This window comes from Talpa occidentalis, unplaced genomic scaffold, assembly GCF_014898055.3.
Source record: "Talpa occidentalis isolate TD23 unplaced genomic scaffold, MPIMG_talOcc4v2.1 talOcc4.17, whole genome shotgun sequence".
Classification (NCBI taxonomy): domain Eukaryota; kingdom Metazoa; phylum Chordata; class Mammalia; order Eulipotyphla; family Talpidae; genus Talpa; species Talpa occidentalis.
Genome location: NW_023601754.1, coordinates 57,403,393 through 57,419,366, shown reverse-complemented (window position 1 = coordinate 57,419,366; position 15,974 = coordinate 57,403,393). Strand labels below are relative to the sequence as shown.

At 53.8% G+C, this 15,974-nt stretch overlaps 1 protein-coding gene across 1 annotated transcript; it reads right to left on the bottom strand.

Moving 5' to 3' along the window:
* Positions 1 to 6,705: 6,705 nt before the first annotated feature.
* On the bottom strand, positions 6,706 to 15,733 carry EEF1G (eukaryotic translation elongation factor 1 gamma). The gene is made up of 10 exons (XM_037517751.2): positions 15,641 to 15,733; positions 14,431 to 14,589; positions 13,707 to 13,770; positions 13,414 to 13,556; positions 12,770 to 12,913; positions 11,464 to 11,593; positions 10,888 to 11,092; positions 7,320 to 7,492; positions 7,098 to 7,222; positions 6,706 to 6,938 (listed from the first exon to the last, which is right to left on the bottom strand). The coding sequence occupies exons 1-10, from the start codon at positions 15,650 to 15,652 to the stop codon at positions 6,780 to 6,782; spliced, it is 1,314 nt and encodes a 437-aa protein (XP_037373648.1). The 5' UTR covers positions 15,653 to 15,733; the 3' UTR covers positions 6,706 to 6,779.
* Positions 15,734 to 15,974: the final 241 nt, after the last annotated feature.

The window sequence follows — 15,974 nt, the reverse complement described above, 5'->3', positions numbered from 1 at the left end:
TTTTTTTTGTTTTATTATTATTATTATTATTATTATTATTTATTTTCTTACATGGTCATTCATTTTTGTACAATATTTGATCTCTCCCCTCAGGTGTCATCCCCATAATTCTCCCACCACCATCGCCCTGTGACCACAACCCTGTGCTCTTCCTGCCCCTGTCTGGACCCCTCCCCTCGACCACCACCACTGTAGGCCTCAGATTTAGAGCTCAGGAGACACATACTTTTTAAAATTTCTGCCAACCTTTCTTCTACCCACTGCTGCACCCCTTTCCCCAAGCTACCTTAGAGGGGGGGTGTCTGACACCACAGCAGGCCCCTTCTCACCTCAGCTCAGCAATCCGCACTCTGGGAAGAGATATCAGGGAGGGAGGGTAGTGATCTTCTAAAGACACACAAGTCCCAGTGGGAGTCAGAGCACCCTTTTGGTCAGCAGCTCAGCTCCCTGGGGGCAGGTGCTCCCTGCACTGTTGCATGCCCAGTAGCTTTCTGGGGAGACTGAATGAGCTACATGTGTTAACAGCCCCAAAGGACTCACTCTTTTCACAGCAACATCTTGCACCCCCAAGTCTCCCATGAGGACAAAGCAAAGCTTGCCCCAACCCCAGCCTCCAGGGATCAGTCCCCCACTGGCAGACCCATGCTGGTACACACACAGCCTCTGCCAACCTGGTGGGGGTTGGGGGTGGCTGGGGGCTAGAACCAGACACAGGGAAGCCCATCCACCCGCAGGCCTCTACCCAGAGGGAGACTGTGGTGTCCCCTGACCTGGTACTGGAGTTCCATTCAGGCCTGTCTTCAGGGAAATGGGACATTATCTTTGACATGAGTACTTCCCCCCCCACACACATAGACACACTACTAATATTTAGTCATAAAGAGTCTCCTCAGTCCCAGCATTTGCAAGAAAACCTTATCTTCAAGAGGGTCTCAGACTGCTCTGTCGAAATAAGGGCTACGGAGGATCAACACCCCCAACCTTCCTCAGGGCATCCCGCACCTGGTCCTCTAGTCTCACTGGCAAAGCTTGGTGAGCTCCAGGACTGCTTGTTGTCGTCACCGGGATACCCCAGCGTCCCCAGCAGTGCCGCTCCCACCGGGGGGGGGGGGGGGGGGGGTGTTTCCCTGATACATGTGTAAACTGTGTGTGATGAATCTTGGGCTCCTCTGTTGCCAGGCAACATGCCTCTGTTTTGTTCCTATTGTGAGTGTTTCCATAGCAACCGCAGAGGGGAGTTCTGTGGGCCAGCCCCTTGCAGGGGATTTCCCTTCCCCTCCCTTTGAGCATGGTCCCCTACTCTGAAATCTGTGTATTACAGGGAAGGAAAGAGGCTGCCTGCTCCGAGGGTGACCGGAAAGGAAGTGAAGGGTGCGATCCATCCAAAGTCTCTGACACCAGGCTTTCCCCCTGTGGAGGCCCTTTGGCACCTCAGCCTTACAAGCGCAGAAATGACAGTCACCCTCCCTGCAGCCACCTGCGATCTCCGCCGCCCCACCTCCCCACCTCCCCCCAGCCACACACCAGGCAGGCTCTGGCTGAGCGTTCCTGCCAACTCCAGCTCCTTCTCCGTTCACTTTCTTTACTCCCTCGTCTATCTTCCTCTCTAGCCGGACAGCAAACCAGTTGGGTGAGATTCTGGGATCCCAACATCATTTCCTAAGCAACTGTGAAGCCTGAAAACCCCTAACCCTAACCCAAAGTCAAAATATGAAGATGGGTCCAATCACCCCCCTCCGGATCAATTCAAGTCCAGCCTGGATTTAAACCTCACTTTTCAGAGGAGTCTGGCGTTGCTCGGAGCAGACGTCCACCATACCCGGAAACCCCGGTTCTGCTGGCTCCTATTTGAACTCTCCAGGATGGAGCAGAACCCAAATTAAGGCTCTCCAGGATCTGCCTACAGACCCTGAGAGGAAAGAAGGCCAAGAAAGTCAGTCCAGGCAAGAGAAAGGGAACAGAAGTGGTCGGGGAGGACGTGGCCGGTAAAGTTTCAGGTATGGCTGGACGCGGGGCAGCCAAGAGGGCAGCCCCTGACTGCAAGCTGTGGGTGTAGGGACGCTGCAGGAGCAGTCAGAGTCCTCCTTTATGTGGGACCCGAGTCCCACGTATCAGGGAATAGGCAGCGGGTGCCCAAGACAAAGGAAAAGAGGTGAAACACGATTGAATGAGGCTGTGAAGGAAGGAAGGAGGGAGGGAGGGAGAGAAAGCAAAGAGAAGAGCCCGGAGCTGAGCTGGGGCTGGGCAGGCTGAGTAGTAAACAGCAGCAGAGGGAGGGAGCGGGAATGGACGAGCGGCCGACGCCCCAGCCAGCGCCCTCCCCAGCAGGGTGCAGGGAGGGAGGGGCCGGAGAGAGGGGGGGCACCAAACTCCTCTCCCCTTTTTTGGAATCTCTCTTGCTCCCATCCTTTCCAACTTCCTCTGCCTTTCCCCCAGTTCTGGGGGAGGGGGGCAGGGATCGGGAAGGGGGAAGGCAGTGCAGCCCGGGGTTTTGTCCCTCCTCTGCTCACACTTCCCAAGGCTGGTTTAAGGGGCTGGGAAGGAAGGGCCTAGGCTGCCCGGAGCCTGAGTCACCGCATAGCTGAGGTTCCTGTCGCTGGAAGTCCCGCCTCTGCTACACCCTGTGCCCTCTGGCCGCCCAGGACTTGGATCGCTCCCGCTGACCCTGCCCGGGGCTTGTTCCACTTTTGCCTTCTCACCCCACTTGGAGCTCCTGGATCCCTTCCACACCACCCTTGCCTGCCTCCCACCCTGGTGTGGTTTGTCCACCCTAACCATTCCTCAGCCTTGAGGGCAATACCACCCCCCCCCCACCGCCCCGGTCTTCTAGGGAGCCAGAGTGACTCAGGGGCAGCCGAGAGACCACGTGTACCCTGATAAGTCACTTCCCCTCTCTAGGCTCCCCCGTGCCATGTGGGTACCATACAGGGGCGACTTGGGTAATCCCTGCCAAGGTACATTCTGTGAATCTGAGTCAAAGACAGATAGTTACTACTGAGGAGAGTGGGAGAAGGGGTGTGTTTGCTAACCCGTCCTAACAGTAGGAGTGGGTGGGGCAGAGCAGAGGCCTTGCCACCCTAGGGCAGCCAACACCCTAGGCAAGTTGGTGACTCAGGTCCCACATAAAGGAGGACTTGCAGGAAGATACCCCGTAGCTCTCCTATGAGTCAGGGGAACTAGGGATCTCCCTGGAGAATGACTGGCCAGGGTCCCGCTATCACTATTCTCTCTGACACTCACAAAACATCCAGTCCCACTACAGGGCACCCTAAGCTTCCTCTGCTGGGCACCCTAAGCTCATCATACTGCCCCCTGGCCTGCTCAGCGGCTCACACCCCTCCCAGGTGGCCTTGGCAAGCCCTCTTCCTCTGCCCTCCTTCTGCACTCTGTGGGCACCCCTCTCCACACCCTCCCTGCCAGCTCCCCTCATTTAGCCCTCAGCTCTGCCCATCCTCACTATCCACCCCCTTCCTGGCAGGCCTGCTAGATGACTGTGAAAGGGCTGAGCCAGAGGGAGAGGCCCTCACATGACAGCTGTTCCTCCTGCAGAGGGGAGGGGGCAGCTGGAAGTAGAGGGAGACACATTCCATGGCAGATCCCATCAGAAATAGCCCCAAACCCTAACCATCCAGCCCCTTGACCTGTCCAGGGCCTGCCCATCGTGCAAACATGATAGGTCCACAAGCTCCCTTTGGAATCCTGAGGAAATCAGGGAAACAAAGAAGGGTGGAGAAGAAGGCCAGAGGGGAAAGGGCTACAAGAATGAAGACCCAGAACATCCAGAGATACAGGGTCACCAAGGACATCTTGGCCTTGGAACGAGGCCCACCCACCCAAGGACTTCTAATTCTTGTGGGAGATTCTCATGAAGAAAGTGCTGCTCTCAAGTCACCAACACTATTCCCACCTCTACCCATCCCTTGGGTGCAGAGGCACCAGGACATCCCAGTAATGCCATGGGAGGAAAATGACAGCCTTTCCCAGGAGCCATGCCAGCCTGGTTGCAAACAGACAAGAGCAGGTGGCATAGCTTCTGTAACCTTTCAAGAGTGCCAACATTTCAGCTGCACGTTAGGGGAAGAATTGAGAAGAGGGTGAGCTACGTTCAAATATGCAGAGGACCAAAGCAACCCGGGGAAGTTAGTGTCCTGGAGGTGCCACTTGCTGGCAGGGTGAGCCAGGGAAGCAGCAGCCAACTAGGAAAACCTATTTGCGGTGTGGAGAGAAAGTTCTGGGTGAACTTTCACTCTGTGTGAGGACAGAGTGCTTGTTGCCATGAAAACCACAGTATTAATTTCAAAAATGACGGGGTGGAGCCTCCCAAGAGCTTCATTCCTCTCCCTTCACATTCTGGACCCTTCCCCCAACTTTCAAAGGGGAAGTGGCACATTTGGGGCATGTGGGCAGCTGGTGGGATGGGTCTGACCCAAGGAAGGCAGCAGCTGTCCCACTCAAGCTCAAAGCAGTATGTGAAAAGAAGACAATCTAGGTCTTTCTTGGAAGGACTTTAAAGGCTTTGGCTTTATAATAAGTGACTTAGGCAGAAGGGCCAGCAAGGCTTAATAAAATAAATAGCTGCTTAGAACCAGTATCCACTGGCTTATCTACCAGCTAGCCCCTGGCGGGCGCTGCCGCTCACACTCCAGGCTGCGTAAAGATGTCACCTGTCGAGGCACCTGAGAGGCGAGCCCCTCGAGTTTCTCCACCTCCCCTTCTGGAGCCAAGACTTAGCCTAGTAAGCGGAGGAAAAGGCCTCCTTCTTCCCCCATTCCCCCGTCCTCCGGCTTCAGGCCCTGTTCTCAGCCCGACCCACTCGCGGCACCCGCTTCGCTTTCCGCCGCGACCCCAGCCCGCTCGAGGTGACGCGCGGGCTGCACGAGCGCCCCCGGCACGTCGGGAAAACCGCCCAGCAACCGGAGACGTCTCCCAGGCGCGGGCTCTGATTGGCTGCCGCGACGGGCGCTCCTCCCACGGCGGGAGGAGCGGAGAATGGGGCCCACCCGGCCCGGATGGGGGGGCGCGAGCGCCCAAACCGCGATGGAGCGGTGAGTCAGGCCTCCCCGGGGCAGGGCGGGGACCTAACCAAATCCAGATGTCCTTCACCTCTTTCCCGCCCCATCTGCCGCGGGACACGCCCGCTGTTAACCTCTTCTGGCCCGGCCGCCAGGGACGTCCCTCCCGCCCAAGCCGCCTGGAAGGACTTGCTGAGCTTTGCTGCGGCCACAGCCCCCTGCCCTCGGGACACCCCTCACACCCCGCCTCCCGCGGGTCCTGGCCCTCTCCCAAGCGCTGGCCCAGCCTCATCCAAGCTGGCTGCCCTCCTCTGCACCGAGCCGCCAGAGCTAGAGGCACAGGAGGCAGGACGTGTGGATGAGTCACTCTTCCTGCAGACTCAGGGGGTCCCCCCCCACCCCGTCCACGGGGGCTGCCAGGCCTGCTGCGCCCCCAAGATGGGCCCACCCAGCACATAACCCCACTTCTTCACTTGGGCTCCAATGGGCCTCAGCCCTGCCCCCTCAACCCTAAACCTACTTTAACAACTTGGTGTCTCTTGCCTAAATCTTTGGCTACCAGGAGGGTAGTGAAGATTAACCCAGCCAAGGGGGTGTGGTGGGAACCAGATCTTGGGAGGGGTGTCTGACAGGTTCAGTGAGGCCCCAGAAACCAGCCCAGGACACACCCCAGCCAGCATGGAGATCCTATCCAAGAGGAGCCCCAATGCTCCAAACCACGACAGGCAGCAGGAGTTTGGATCCAGCTCAAGACAAGCTGCCAGCGAGCAAACTCCAGAGCAAGAACCCAAATTACAGCTCCCCTCTGCTCATTTGCTCCCTGCCCAGCAGGGCCCAGCAGCTGTGTCAGGGTACCCAATGAGCCCCACCAAATCTGGCATGGTCAGGTCAGCCCCTTCCCCGCCCAAGCCAAGAGCCTCCCACAGCGCTTGGGCCAGGGGGTGGGAGGAGATAAAGGCACCTGGACACCCACGGCAGCCACAACCACCCCTGCCCCAGGATGCAGGGCGGACTAGCTCTCCGGTTTCAGCTGAGCTATCCAGAACGTCAGAGAACAGCAAGAATCCTTGAATGGGGTATAACCAAAAATTAACTCAAAGAAGGAGAACTAGCACTGTTCCGAGTAGGGTAACTGCCAGGAGGCAGCTACAGGGACACCCCATGGGCCTCCACCCAAGGTGTGATCGCTGGCAAATTACTTAAATCTCTGAATCCCACACTTCCTTGTTAGAACACAGAGGTGCCCCGAGATGATCTGCAGGCAGGGAAGGGCCAAGAGGCGAGTGACTGTTCCGAGTGCCTGATTTCGCTGCTCATGCAGTCTTCCAGCCACAACAGCCACCTGCCTACCTCACGGCCAGGATGTGAAGTCCCTCTGCACCCTTGCGGGTGCCGTGGCACACCAGCTCTTACCATTCTCCCTTCACTGGGGAAGGTCTGGAATCTGGTCCCCAAGAATCGGGCAGTTAGAGCCCCGTTGTCACCACCCACCCTGGCTGCGTCCAAGCTTCCCCAACTAAAAAGCAGTTATCACAGGAGGTGGCAATAAAATCACAACTGAGGCGAGACCTCTGTTTCTGCTCTTCTGAAGACTTCTCTCTGGAGATGCTGAGCATAGAAAACACCCTGCTTCGACCTATCTACCCCCTTTGAAGAAGGCACCCCTCACAAAGGAGGCAGGACAGGGAAAGGGTTCAATGTTCAGTTTCCTTTAATGACCCCCATTCTCCCTGAAAGGCAGGTGCCAGCAGCTAGGCCACAAGGTGTTCACTTGAAGATCTTGCCCTGATTGAAGGCTTTGCCCACATGCTGGAAGGCCCCCTCCCAGGAAAAGTACTCTCGAACCAGCGTCTGGGTCTCCTCGCTGCCAGGATCCAGTTTCCGCCACGTGTATGACTCATAGTCCACCTGCCAGTCTGGACTCAGCTGGAGAGAAAAAGCCTGGTTAGGGGGTTCTGGGCCACACCTGTACTTCCACTCAGACCCGTGTATCAGATCCCAGGACACACTCCTCGAGCTCTCCCGGAAGGAAAGTGTGCACTTCCCGCCCTGAAGAGATAGAGTCCTCCCCTCCACCATCCTCACCGGAAAGGCAAGCTCTTGGCCTCGGAAAACCCAGACTCCAGAAATGGAGCTGCTGTTGTTGGTTCCAAAGAGAATGACACTGGCAAAGGCATTCTTCCTCAGCTTGTCCAATCGCTGGAACATTCCTGAAGGGTCGAGGGAACATTCAGTCTTGGGAATCACATCACCTACTACCTCGCCCTCCCTTTCTCTTCCACAAACCACCCTCTTCTTTCTTCTCACCAGTGATGAGGTTGCAACTCATGAAGGTCTGGGTGAGCTCCTCGGGGAAGCGGTACTCGGAGTACCACAGGGACCAGCCATCCCTATCAAGGTGCTCCCAGAAGTACGGCAGCGCCACCGAGAGCGTGTTCTCGTTGGAGTACTTGCGCTTGAATTCATCCAACACAAAGGAGCTGGATGGAGGACAAGAGCAAAGAGGTCCATGAGGGGAGGGTGCTACAGAGGCAGCCAAGAGTGGTTAAGGAGCTAAGGGTGTTTTCAACAAAGTTGCTGGACGGGCCTCCCCTGGTGGCGCAGGCGGTTGAGTGCCGCGCTGTGAAGCTGTCCACAGCCTCTGCAGCGCCGGTTTGATCCTGGCCGGCTGGCGAGGGTCCCACATGGCACGGCAGACCTCTCCTGTCTCGCCCACTGCTCCCCTCAGCAGTGTATTTCAGTCTGTCTGCCTGTTCTGCTCCCTGCTGTCTCTGGTGAATCCGCTCACCCTCCCACGCATCTGGCCTGTACCCCGGTTCTTGTATAAAATGAATCAATCAATCTTAAAAAAAAAAAAAAAAACAAAGTCTCTGGACAGGCAGATGTGTACAACCATGAGGGAGGCACGCTGACCAGTGTGAACAAGGGCCTACGGTGCTCCCCTGGCTCCTCACCCCTAGCCTAAATATGCTGAGCACCAGGAGGTTAGGACCTGGGGACAGGTCTGCAGGGCAGCAGGCTGGATAGGCATGGCTAACTGCTGCCCTCTAGTGGAGAGGTGGACTCCTATTCCCCAGGGCTAGCTGCCTGCAGCCGAGCCCCTCCAGGCTCCTCCACAGGAGTCACACAGGCTCACTGACTCATCTCAGCCTCTCCCTCACCGCCCAGGCCTCTTGGGGTTACACACTATAATATGATAGCAACGTAAGCGGGGAACATTTTCAAAGGGACTCCACCCCAAATATTATCCCTGTGTCCTTCAGTCACTCTGCCCAGAAACAAGTGCAGATGCGGAAAATCCCTTAAAAGTTCAAGTTCTCTTTGAAGCCAAGAATGCCAGTGTCAAAAGTGAGGTCCTCCCTGCCCACAGTAAGGATTCCTTCCAGTCATTCCCAACCACAAAACACATGCTGGCTGAAGAAAATGACCCAAAATGCCAGCAAAGAAGATAACAATAAATGTTCTTGTATATTCCCTGCTAATATTCCAAAGATGATAAATGTAAATTTTGCCCCTTTCACAATGTATTCATTAATGCTATGATATGCTAGAGAATTTTCTGCAAATGTTTTAATGGCTAACAATCTCCTATTGCATGAATGAATGTGCCATCAACCTATTAAACCAGTTGGTTCAATTATTCCTTTAGTATAAATAATGCCAGGATATCACACATTTCACTCCTTACAACCGCCCTAGAGTTAGAGACTTTCACCCCAACCCTTTACAAGTAAGGTATAACCTGCCTAGGTTAGATGCAGCAAAGAATCTGCTCTTTGACCCTAGGTCTGGTGTTCCTTCCCACATACAATCAGAAACCTCATCTGAGCAGCTTTAAAATCTCAAGCACCCAGGGCCTCCCCTGGTGGCGCAGGCGGTTAAGCGCCGCGCTGTGAAGCTGTCCGTAGCCTATGCAGCGCAGGTTCAATCCCGGCCGACCAGCGAGGGTCCCACATGGCACAGCAGACCTCTCCTGTTGCACCCACTGCTCCCCTCAGCAGTGTATTTCAAAAGTCTGCCTGTTCTGTTGCCCACTCTCTCTGGTGAATCCTCTCACCCTCCCACACATCTGGCCTGTACCCCAGCTCTTGTATAAATAAATCTTTAAAAAAAAAAAAAAAAAAAACTCAAGCACCCAAAAGGGACTAGGGATTTCTTTACACAGTTCAAACATTACTGCTCATGCGCACGTATCAATGTTTTCCAAGTGACCACAGCCTCAGAACAGCAACTGAAATTAGTTGACAAGCCTTAAAAAGACTAGAATTAACCTTGGATAAATGAGTCTTTGGTTATTGAATGTAGTTACCTCTGTGACATTAAAAAAAAAAAATCCAGAAAATCACCTTGGTAGCCGAGGAAAGCATTACTGTAATTCAACAGATATTAACAAATATTCCCAAAAGGATACTTTACTGCTCTTCTTTTCTATCCAGTGTACAGACGTAACGTGAAAATCTCTAGCTAATACTTAAGCATTAAGCTTAACAACAGCACATGTAATTCAGGTGAGTTATCACAGCTCATTTACACACACCAAGTATCCTGTTCTACCCCTGGCCTGCTCCCGCGAGGCTCAAGGCAGATCACTTTAGTACCAGAAGAAGCAGGTAGGCAGCTACATCATCCAGGCCTTCTTGGTGTATCTGGGTGTACAAGCTCTCAGCTCTTCCAAGTTGCTCCCCAAATAGCCAACTGTCACTGGAACTTCAGTAGTAAGATATTTACAACTCACCTCAAAGCACTGCCTCACAGCACAAGCCCTCTGTACTAGCTTAGCCCAAATCAGAATATCACCCCACAGATCACAGACCAACCAGCCAATATGGCTGGCGTTTGGGAATGGCAGAGCAGTGGGTGAAAAAGAGTAAAGGGTCCATGGAAAAGACTCGCGCACTACTTAAGCTAAAATGACGCAGGGCAGGGAATGAAGACAGAACTGATGGTAGAGAAGTAGACAAAAATCTCCCCTTCATGCATTCCTTTTTCCAAGAGCCATTTCTGCTGAAGAAATGACAGATGACCACCCCATCTACCTCCTTCTCCTTGAGAGGTCACACCCCCGATTTAGAGACCATGCACCAAAGAGGCTGCGGGGCCATGATCACACTTTCTCTCATGGAGCCATTTCCAGTCTGACTCACCCAAACGGAATAAAAGGAGCAAAGGAAAGGACGTGGTGCAGGCTGCTGCTACGGGGGCCAGCAAGCAAAAGCCAGGCCCTTGGCCCCTGCCTCCCTGCACTGCACCTCAAATCTCCAGGAGCCTGGTCAAGACCAATACACCCCCATACCAGCTCTGTCCCTACCTGCCTGAAAAGCAGGCACCGTCTCAGTCATGAGGAGTATTTGTTTTTGTTTTTTTTTTTTAAGTAAGTGATTTCTTTTTTTTTTTTTAAAGATTTACTTATTTATTTATACAAGCACTGGGTACAGTCAGAAGAGCGGTAGGGTGAGAGAATTCACCAGAGCCAGAGTGGGGAGCAGAGCAGGCAGAAGGACCAAAGTATACTGCTGAGGGGAGCAGCAGGCGGCAGAGGAGCTCTGCGCGCCATGAGGGACCCTCCTCCGGTGGCGGGAGCAGCGGGGGATCGAACCAGCACTGCAGAGGCTGCGGGCAGCTTCGCAACCCAGTGATCAACCACTGTGCCACCGGGAGGCCCTCATAAAGAGTATTTGAACTTGCTTCTACTTTCAAAATTCACCCAATTTTGAGGAGAAATCCAGGAAGTTACTTCACGTGCAACTAAAATACACCTTCAATTTTGTAGGGAAAACATTAAGTTCTGGCCCGTGTTGTGTGAGAAGGCACACGTGGGGAGGGCGGGGGGGCACCTTTGTGGGTTCCCAGGCCCACCCTCACCACCAGGTCTTACCTCTTGGGTAGGTGAGCAAAGGGGTCCTTCGCCTTGGGCTCGGCAGCCAGCGCCTGCTCACACTCGTCCATCTCGTCCTCAGGTGCCGGGGCCGCAGCCTTCTTTTCCTCCTTCCGCTCCGCCTGGGGCTTCTGCTTTTCCTCCCGAGAGCCCTTCTCCTTCCGTGGGGTATCCTTTTTAGGCTGGCTCTCTGCAAACTTTTTAGCTGGATGCACAGCAAGGCAGAAGTCAGTACCCCCTTTCACATCCCTCCAATCCAGGCCGCAAGCAGGGACAAGGAGGCAAACTGCTAGCTGGGATGCTCAGGGGCTCGGCTCTACCCTGCCCGGCCACCGCTTCACGGCGCATCTGGAGCGAGGCCCTCAGCGGCAAAAGCACATGCACTGTATGTAGCCCCAGACCACCCCAAGCGAGTAGGTGTGTGCATAAAAAACATGCTTCTCAAAACAGTAGTTACTACATGTGCTGTCCTACCCAAAAGCCAGACAGGAAGTCACGCACTGAGATGGCACCAGGCTGCCCCGCCCCAGCCTCCCCAGCTCGGGCGGCACACACTCCCCAACCTCCTCGACTCACCATCAAACTGGGCCATCTTCTCACAGAGCTTCACCTCCCCCAAGACAGCCCGGAACTGGGGCTGGTTAATGCAGGTGAGGAACCAGCGGTTGGTATTGGGGAAGGCCTGACGGAAAGAAGGCTCCAGGACCTGCCAGGAGGGGAAGGTAAAACCAAGTCAGCAGAGGGAAAGGTCCTGAAGAGGTTCAAGCCAGAGACCCAGAGAGCCTTGTTTCATCTTCTCCTCTCCACTCCAAGAAAGCGGTTCCCAACAAGATACCAACTCACCCGGGAGAGCTGCCTCCCGTTTACTCCCTGACCTCTTTTCTGCAGTCCAGTCCAAGTGGATGGATGCTCGCTCCCACCCTCCATTTCCCAGGAGCCTTCAAGATAGGCACCACACAGGCGGTGTGCCCATACAACCTCACATCTTGGTAAACTTAAAAATAAAGGCTGGAGGAACCAGAGGACTATCAATTGCTCATTCTGTGCAATAAAGTAAGAACAATCTACGTAACTATGTGACACATATATGCAAACTGCAGAAAGTAAAAGAATATTCAACAGCGAGAAAGTTTATTTCAGAGTAAAAGCCAGTTCTTTCAACTTAAGTTTCATTAAAAAATCCTTTACCACTTTTTAGTTTGCCAAGATTAGGCAAAAAATAAAGTTCTGTCCAAGAGACCGAAAACAACATCCGTTCTGCAGCACTTCCGTGGTGCTTGCAAGCACCTAACAGCTGCAGCCCCAGGCCAAGTTCCATTTCTCCTCACACACGAAATAGGCACTAAGATTCACTAAGACATCCCATAAGGCCTTGGCTCAGGGTCTGGTGCAGAAGCAGGTGCTTTTTCTAGGGCATTATCACGGCACTGTTCTGGACCAGCATCAGTCCGAGAGCTGCTGCTTACGAACCAAGTAACACATCATCTTCTTTGCACCAGTAACTTCACAGGGCCCAGGACTGACCAGTTTACACAAGTGAAAATACAGGACTAACGTAATCCTCATGCATACCCCCACTTTACAGCCACTAATTAGGGAAGTCAAAGACTGACGTTCATTCCACCTTCAGCAAGTCTGGAAGCCGAAGCTACCTCTGACCTCACAACCAGGGCTTCTCCAAGAAACGCCGTAACAAACTAAACATCCCGGCTGCCAAACTGAGAGCAAGGACATAACCAAACTTCTCTTGCTTTTTTCTAAGCAGGCCCATACCCAGCCCTGGGACGCCCTCACATCCACGTTCTCAGCATATTACAAGGTCACCTATAAGACCCATCACTTTGTTTCTAACCCCACCAACCTGGTTCTTTATAGACTTCACCTGTTTATAGAGCCACAACAGGGTGCAGACAACTGTGATGTCGGCCAGTGTCACTCGTTCGCCCACCAGAAAAGTCCTTGTCATCAAGTGAGCGTCCAGCAACCCCAGGATTCGCTTCACCTCCTCCTTTGCATTCTCTGTGGCCTATTGATTTAAAAGGAACAAATGTATCAGTGGGTCCCATTCGGCCCCTGGCTCCCAATAGTCGAACCAAGGTAGCTACTTCCATGTCCTGGCTCACCCCACCCTCCTTCAATGGCATCACAGTCTAAAAGCATTCCAGGTCTCACCAACAAATCTCTCAATGCTAAATGTCCTCCTTCATTTCTCATTATCTGTGGATTTCAGAAGCAATCTCTGAAGCCATTTAGTCTAACCACTCCACTGTCAACTGCTGTCTCCCCTCTGACTGCTCACGGTGTCTCCTCTGTCACGGTGTCTCCTCTCCTCTGTCACCACCTCCACTGGGTCCTCTCTGACAATATTCTGATAAAGGACCCAGATACCAGCAACAGCCCAGGGCTCCAAACCTACACCCCAAAGACTAGGTCTCTACAACCCAGGTATTCTCATCACCCTTTCTTCAGCTGATCATATTTCATATTCCCTGACACTCCGTGCCCCGGCTTTGCCCCAAGGCTTACCTGCTTGTTGTGGTGCATGATGCCCAAGGTGGGGAAGACCCAGGTGCTGGCTGGGGGCACTATGTCGCTATCAGCAAAGCTCACCCACTGTACCACCTGGGCAGCTGCCTCTGGAGTACTTCCCCGCAGCTCCTCGTTGCTCACTGCAGAGGCAGGACGCAAAGGTCAAACTTTGGAGTTGTGCCAACACCAAACCAGGTCCTTGAAAATCCCTCACCTTGTCCACTCCAGCTCACCCCCTTCAACACCCCTCACCTCCAGGCCCTCCCATTCCCACATCCACTGCAAATTACCATAGTAGGCAATGGCATTGCTTTCGAACACACAGAATCCATCATCACCCTCAAATGCTGGAACCTGGCGACAAAGCAGTCAAGAGAGAAAATACACAGTAATTTCTCACTAAAGCCAAGGAACTGAAATGTTTCCTATAAAAGCTTTCATATAAGGCTGACAAGCCTTGCTAAATTCTTGATACTATGAAACTCAGGAACCAAAAAAATTTAAGTAATTTGGTCTCCTCTGCCATCTGAACTCAGAACACTTAAGAAACCCAAAAGATTTAGATCTTACTGAATATTCATCTACAGTCCCTCAAATATGCAAAAGGCCAGAAACCAAATCTTCATCTGTAACATTCAAAGTATCACCAGGCCCCCCACACAGCCATGATCTCTTCAAGCCTCGGCATGGTTATCTGTCTCTGTAAGCCCCTGGAAGCAGATGTGCACAGTAGAGAGACTAAAAACACTTGGTCAAAACTCCTTCAGCAAACACCCAGAAGCATGTGAATTTATATGACCACTAACACAGAATAGCTCTGTGTTATTTCTAAATACAAGTTAATCTATAAATCTCTAAAAATACATGTTTCGGCACACTGAAATGTACCCCCAGCCCCCAAAATATTAACACAGAAAGCTCCCACTTAAAGATGGAAGGCATCTTCAGAGTGATAGAATCTGATGGTTCCTAGGTTTCTCAAGACCAGAGGCCCCTCTCTACTTCCCTACTCACCTTGCCGGCAGGAAATTTACGGAGAAATTCAGGGGTGCGGTTGGTTTGGCCAAAATGGAAGTGGGGTGGTGCGGAGAGCACGCGGACCTGAGCCCCGCTATACTGGGCAGCAATGAGGGCCTTGAAGGCCCTCCAGTTTTCAGGGTATGTGTACAGGGTCTGTGCGAGAAAAAGGGTATTGACATTAGTGGGAGAAGGGTCCCGGTGCATGTCACCTCTGGGATGCCTTCCCTAATTTCCCAACCTGTTCAGCCCCCGTGGTGAATCAATTTCTCTGCTATCTGTCATGTGTAATCAGAATCCTTCCCAAATCCCAGGACACAACTACACAGCAGCTGCTAAATAAAGCTTGTTGACAGAGCTGACCTTCCCTAAGGACATCTCCACAAGCATTCTCTTCCCCTCAAACATCTCCAAGATATCCAGAACTTGTAGCTCCCTCAGACTCCATCTGCTCACATACACCCCACCCCTCCCATCCCATAACCCCGTTTCATTCATTGATGGTTACCCAGCGCCTACTCCACCGCCCAGCCCCTTCCAAAGCATCAGCCTGGTCTCCAAGACTCACACACCGAGCCAGAGATTTCCAAGTTCCCCCCAGAACAGCCACGGAGGCACCGGGTGGCACCTTCTCTTCCTAAATCAGTTCCTCTCCCCAAAAGAGCCTTTCTTTCCTCGCCACGCGTACCATCCCTCCGGTCCCGTCCCGCAGTGAGTTCTCTGCTGTTGCCTTCTCTGCTATTAACCTGGCCAGCGGGGTCCAACTGCACCGTCCGGCGATCTCTGTCGCTCCCAAACCTCCGTGACGAACGACCTTAATCGTGGCCAGCCACACATACCCACAAAGACCCTTCCCGTCACTCCGTCCCTACTGATGCCCCACAAAACGCTCGCCAAAGTTGTCAATCTGCCCAGATCCCACGTCTCGCGGCGGCAATGAACCCGAATCCTGTCTCAGGCCCCGGGTGGCCAGGGTCCGGCATTTCTTTCTCCTCTCCCCCAGACTCTTCCACCTCTTTGGCCTCGGAGAGCCCCAGTCTCAGTTCCCCACCAGGGCCTGGAAGCCCTGCTCTCCAACAGCACAGTATCTAGACTCCGGATTAGTCCCCCACTCGGCCCCAGAACTCCTCTGGCGCCGGCTGACCCCATTCGGACAGAGGATGGCATCGGATAGGGTGACCTGGATCGCCAGAGCCGGCAAACTCACCCCAGCCGCCATGGTGATTCCGCAGAGAAAGGGGGTGGGGCTCTTGGCGCTGCCGCAAAGTACGCCGCCAGGGAGAGAAGGGAGGGGGCGGTCAGGGGAGAGCCGTAGAGAAACAGCTGCCGGAAAGCGAGGACGGCATAGAAGGCATACGCACGACAGTTCAGTATTCCGCCCGAGTTGGAAAAAGGGGGTGGGGCCCGCGGGCGGGCGCGGGGAAGGCTCGCGCCTGCGCGGTGGGGCGCTCGGCTGGCCCGCCCCTGGGTCTGGCCAATCCGAGGCCCGAAGAGGCGGTAGAAGGCGCGGAGGGAGGGGAATCTGTGAGAACCGGCTGGCA

Bases quoted from the DNA above. Each gene is read 5' to 3' on its own strand.
- EEF1G (XM_037517751.2), bottom strand. The intron at 7,493-10,887 runs GTAAGACCTGGT...TCCTCCATCCAG, and splicing joins TTTGCTCACCTACCCAAGAG to CTCCTTTGTGTTGGATGAAT. The intron at 6,939-7,097 runs GTGAGGATGGTG...TTTTCTCTCCAG, and splicing joins GCCAAGAGCTTGCCTTTCCG to CTGAGTCCAGACTGGCAGGT.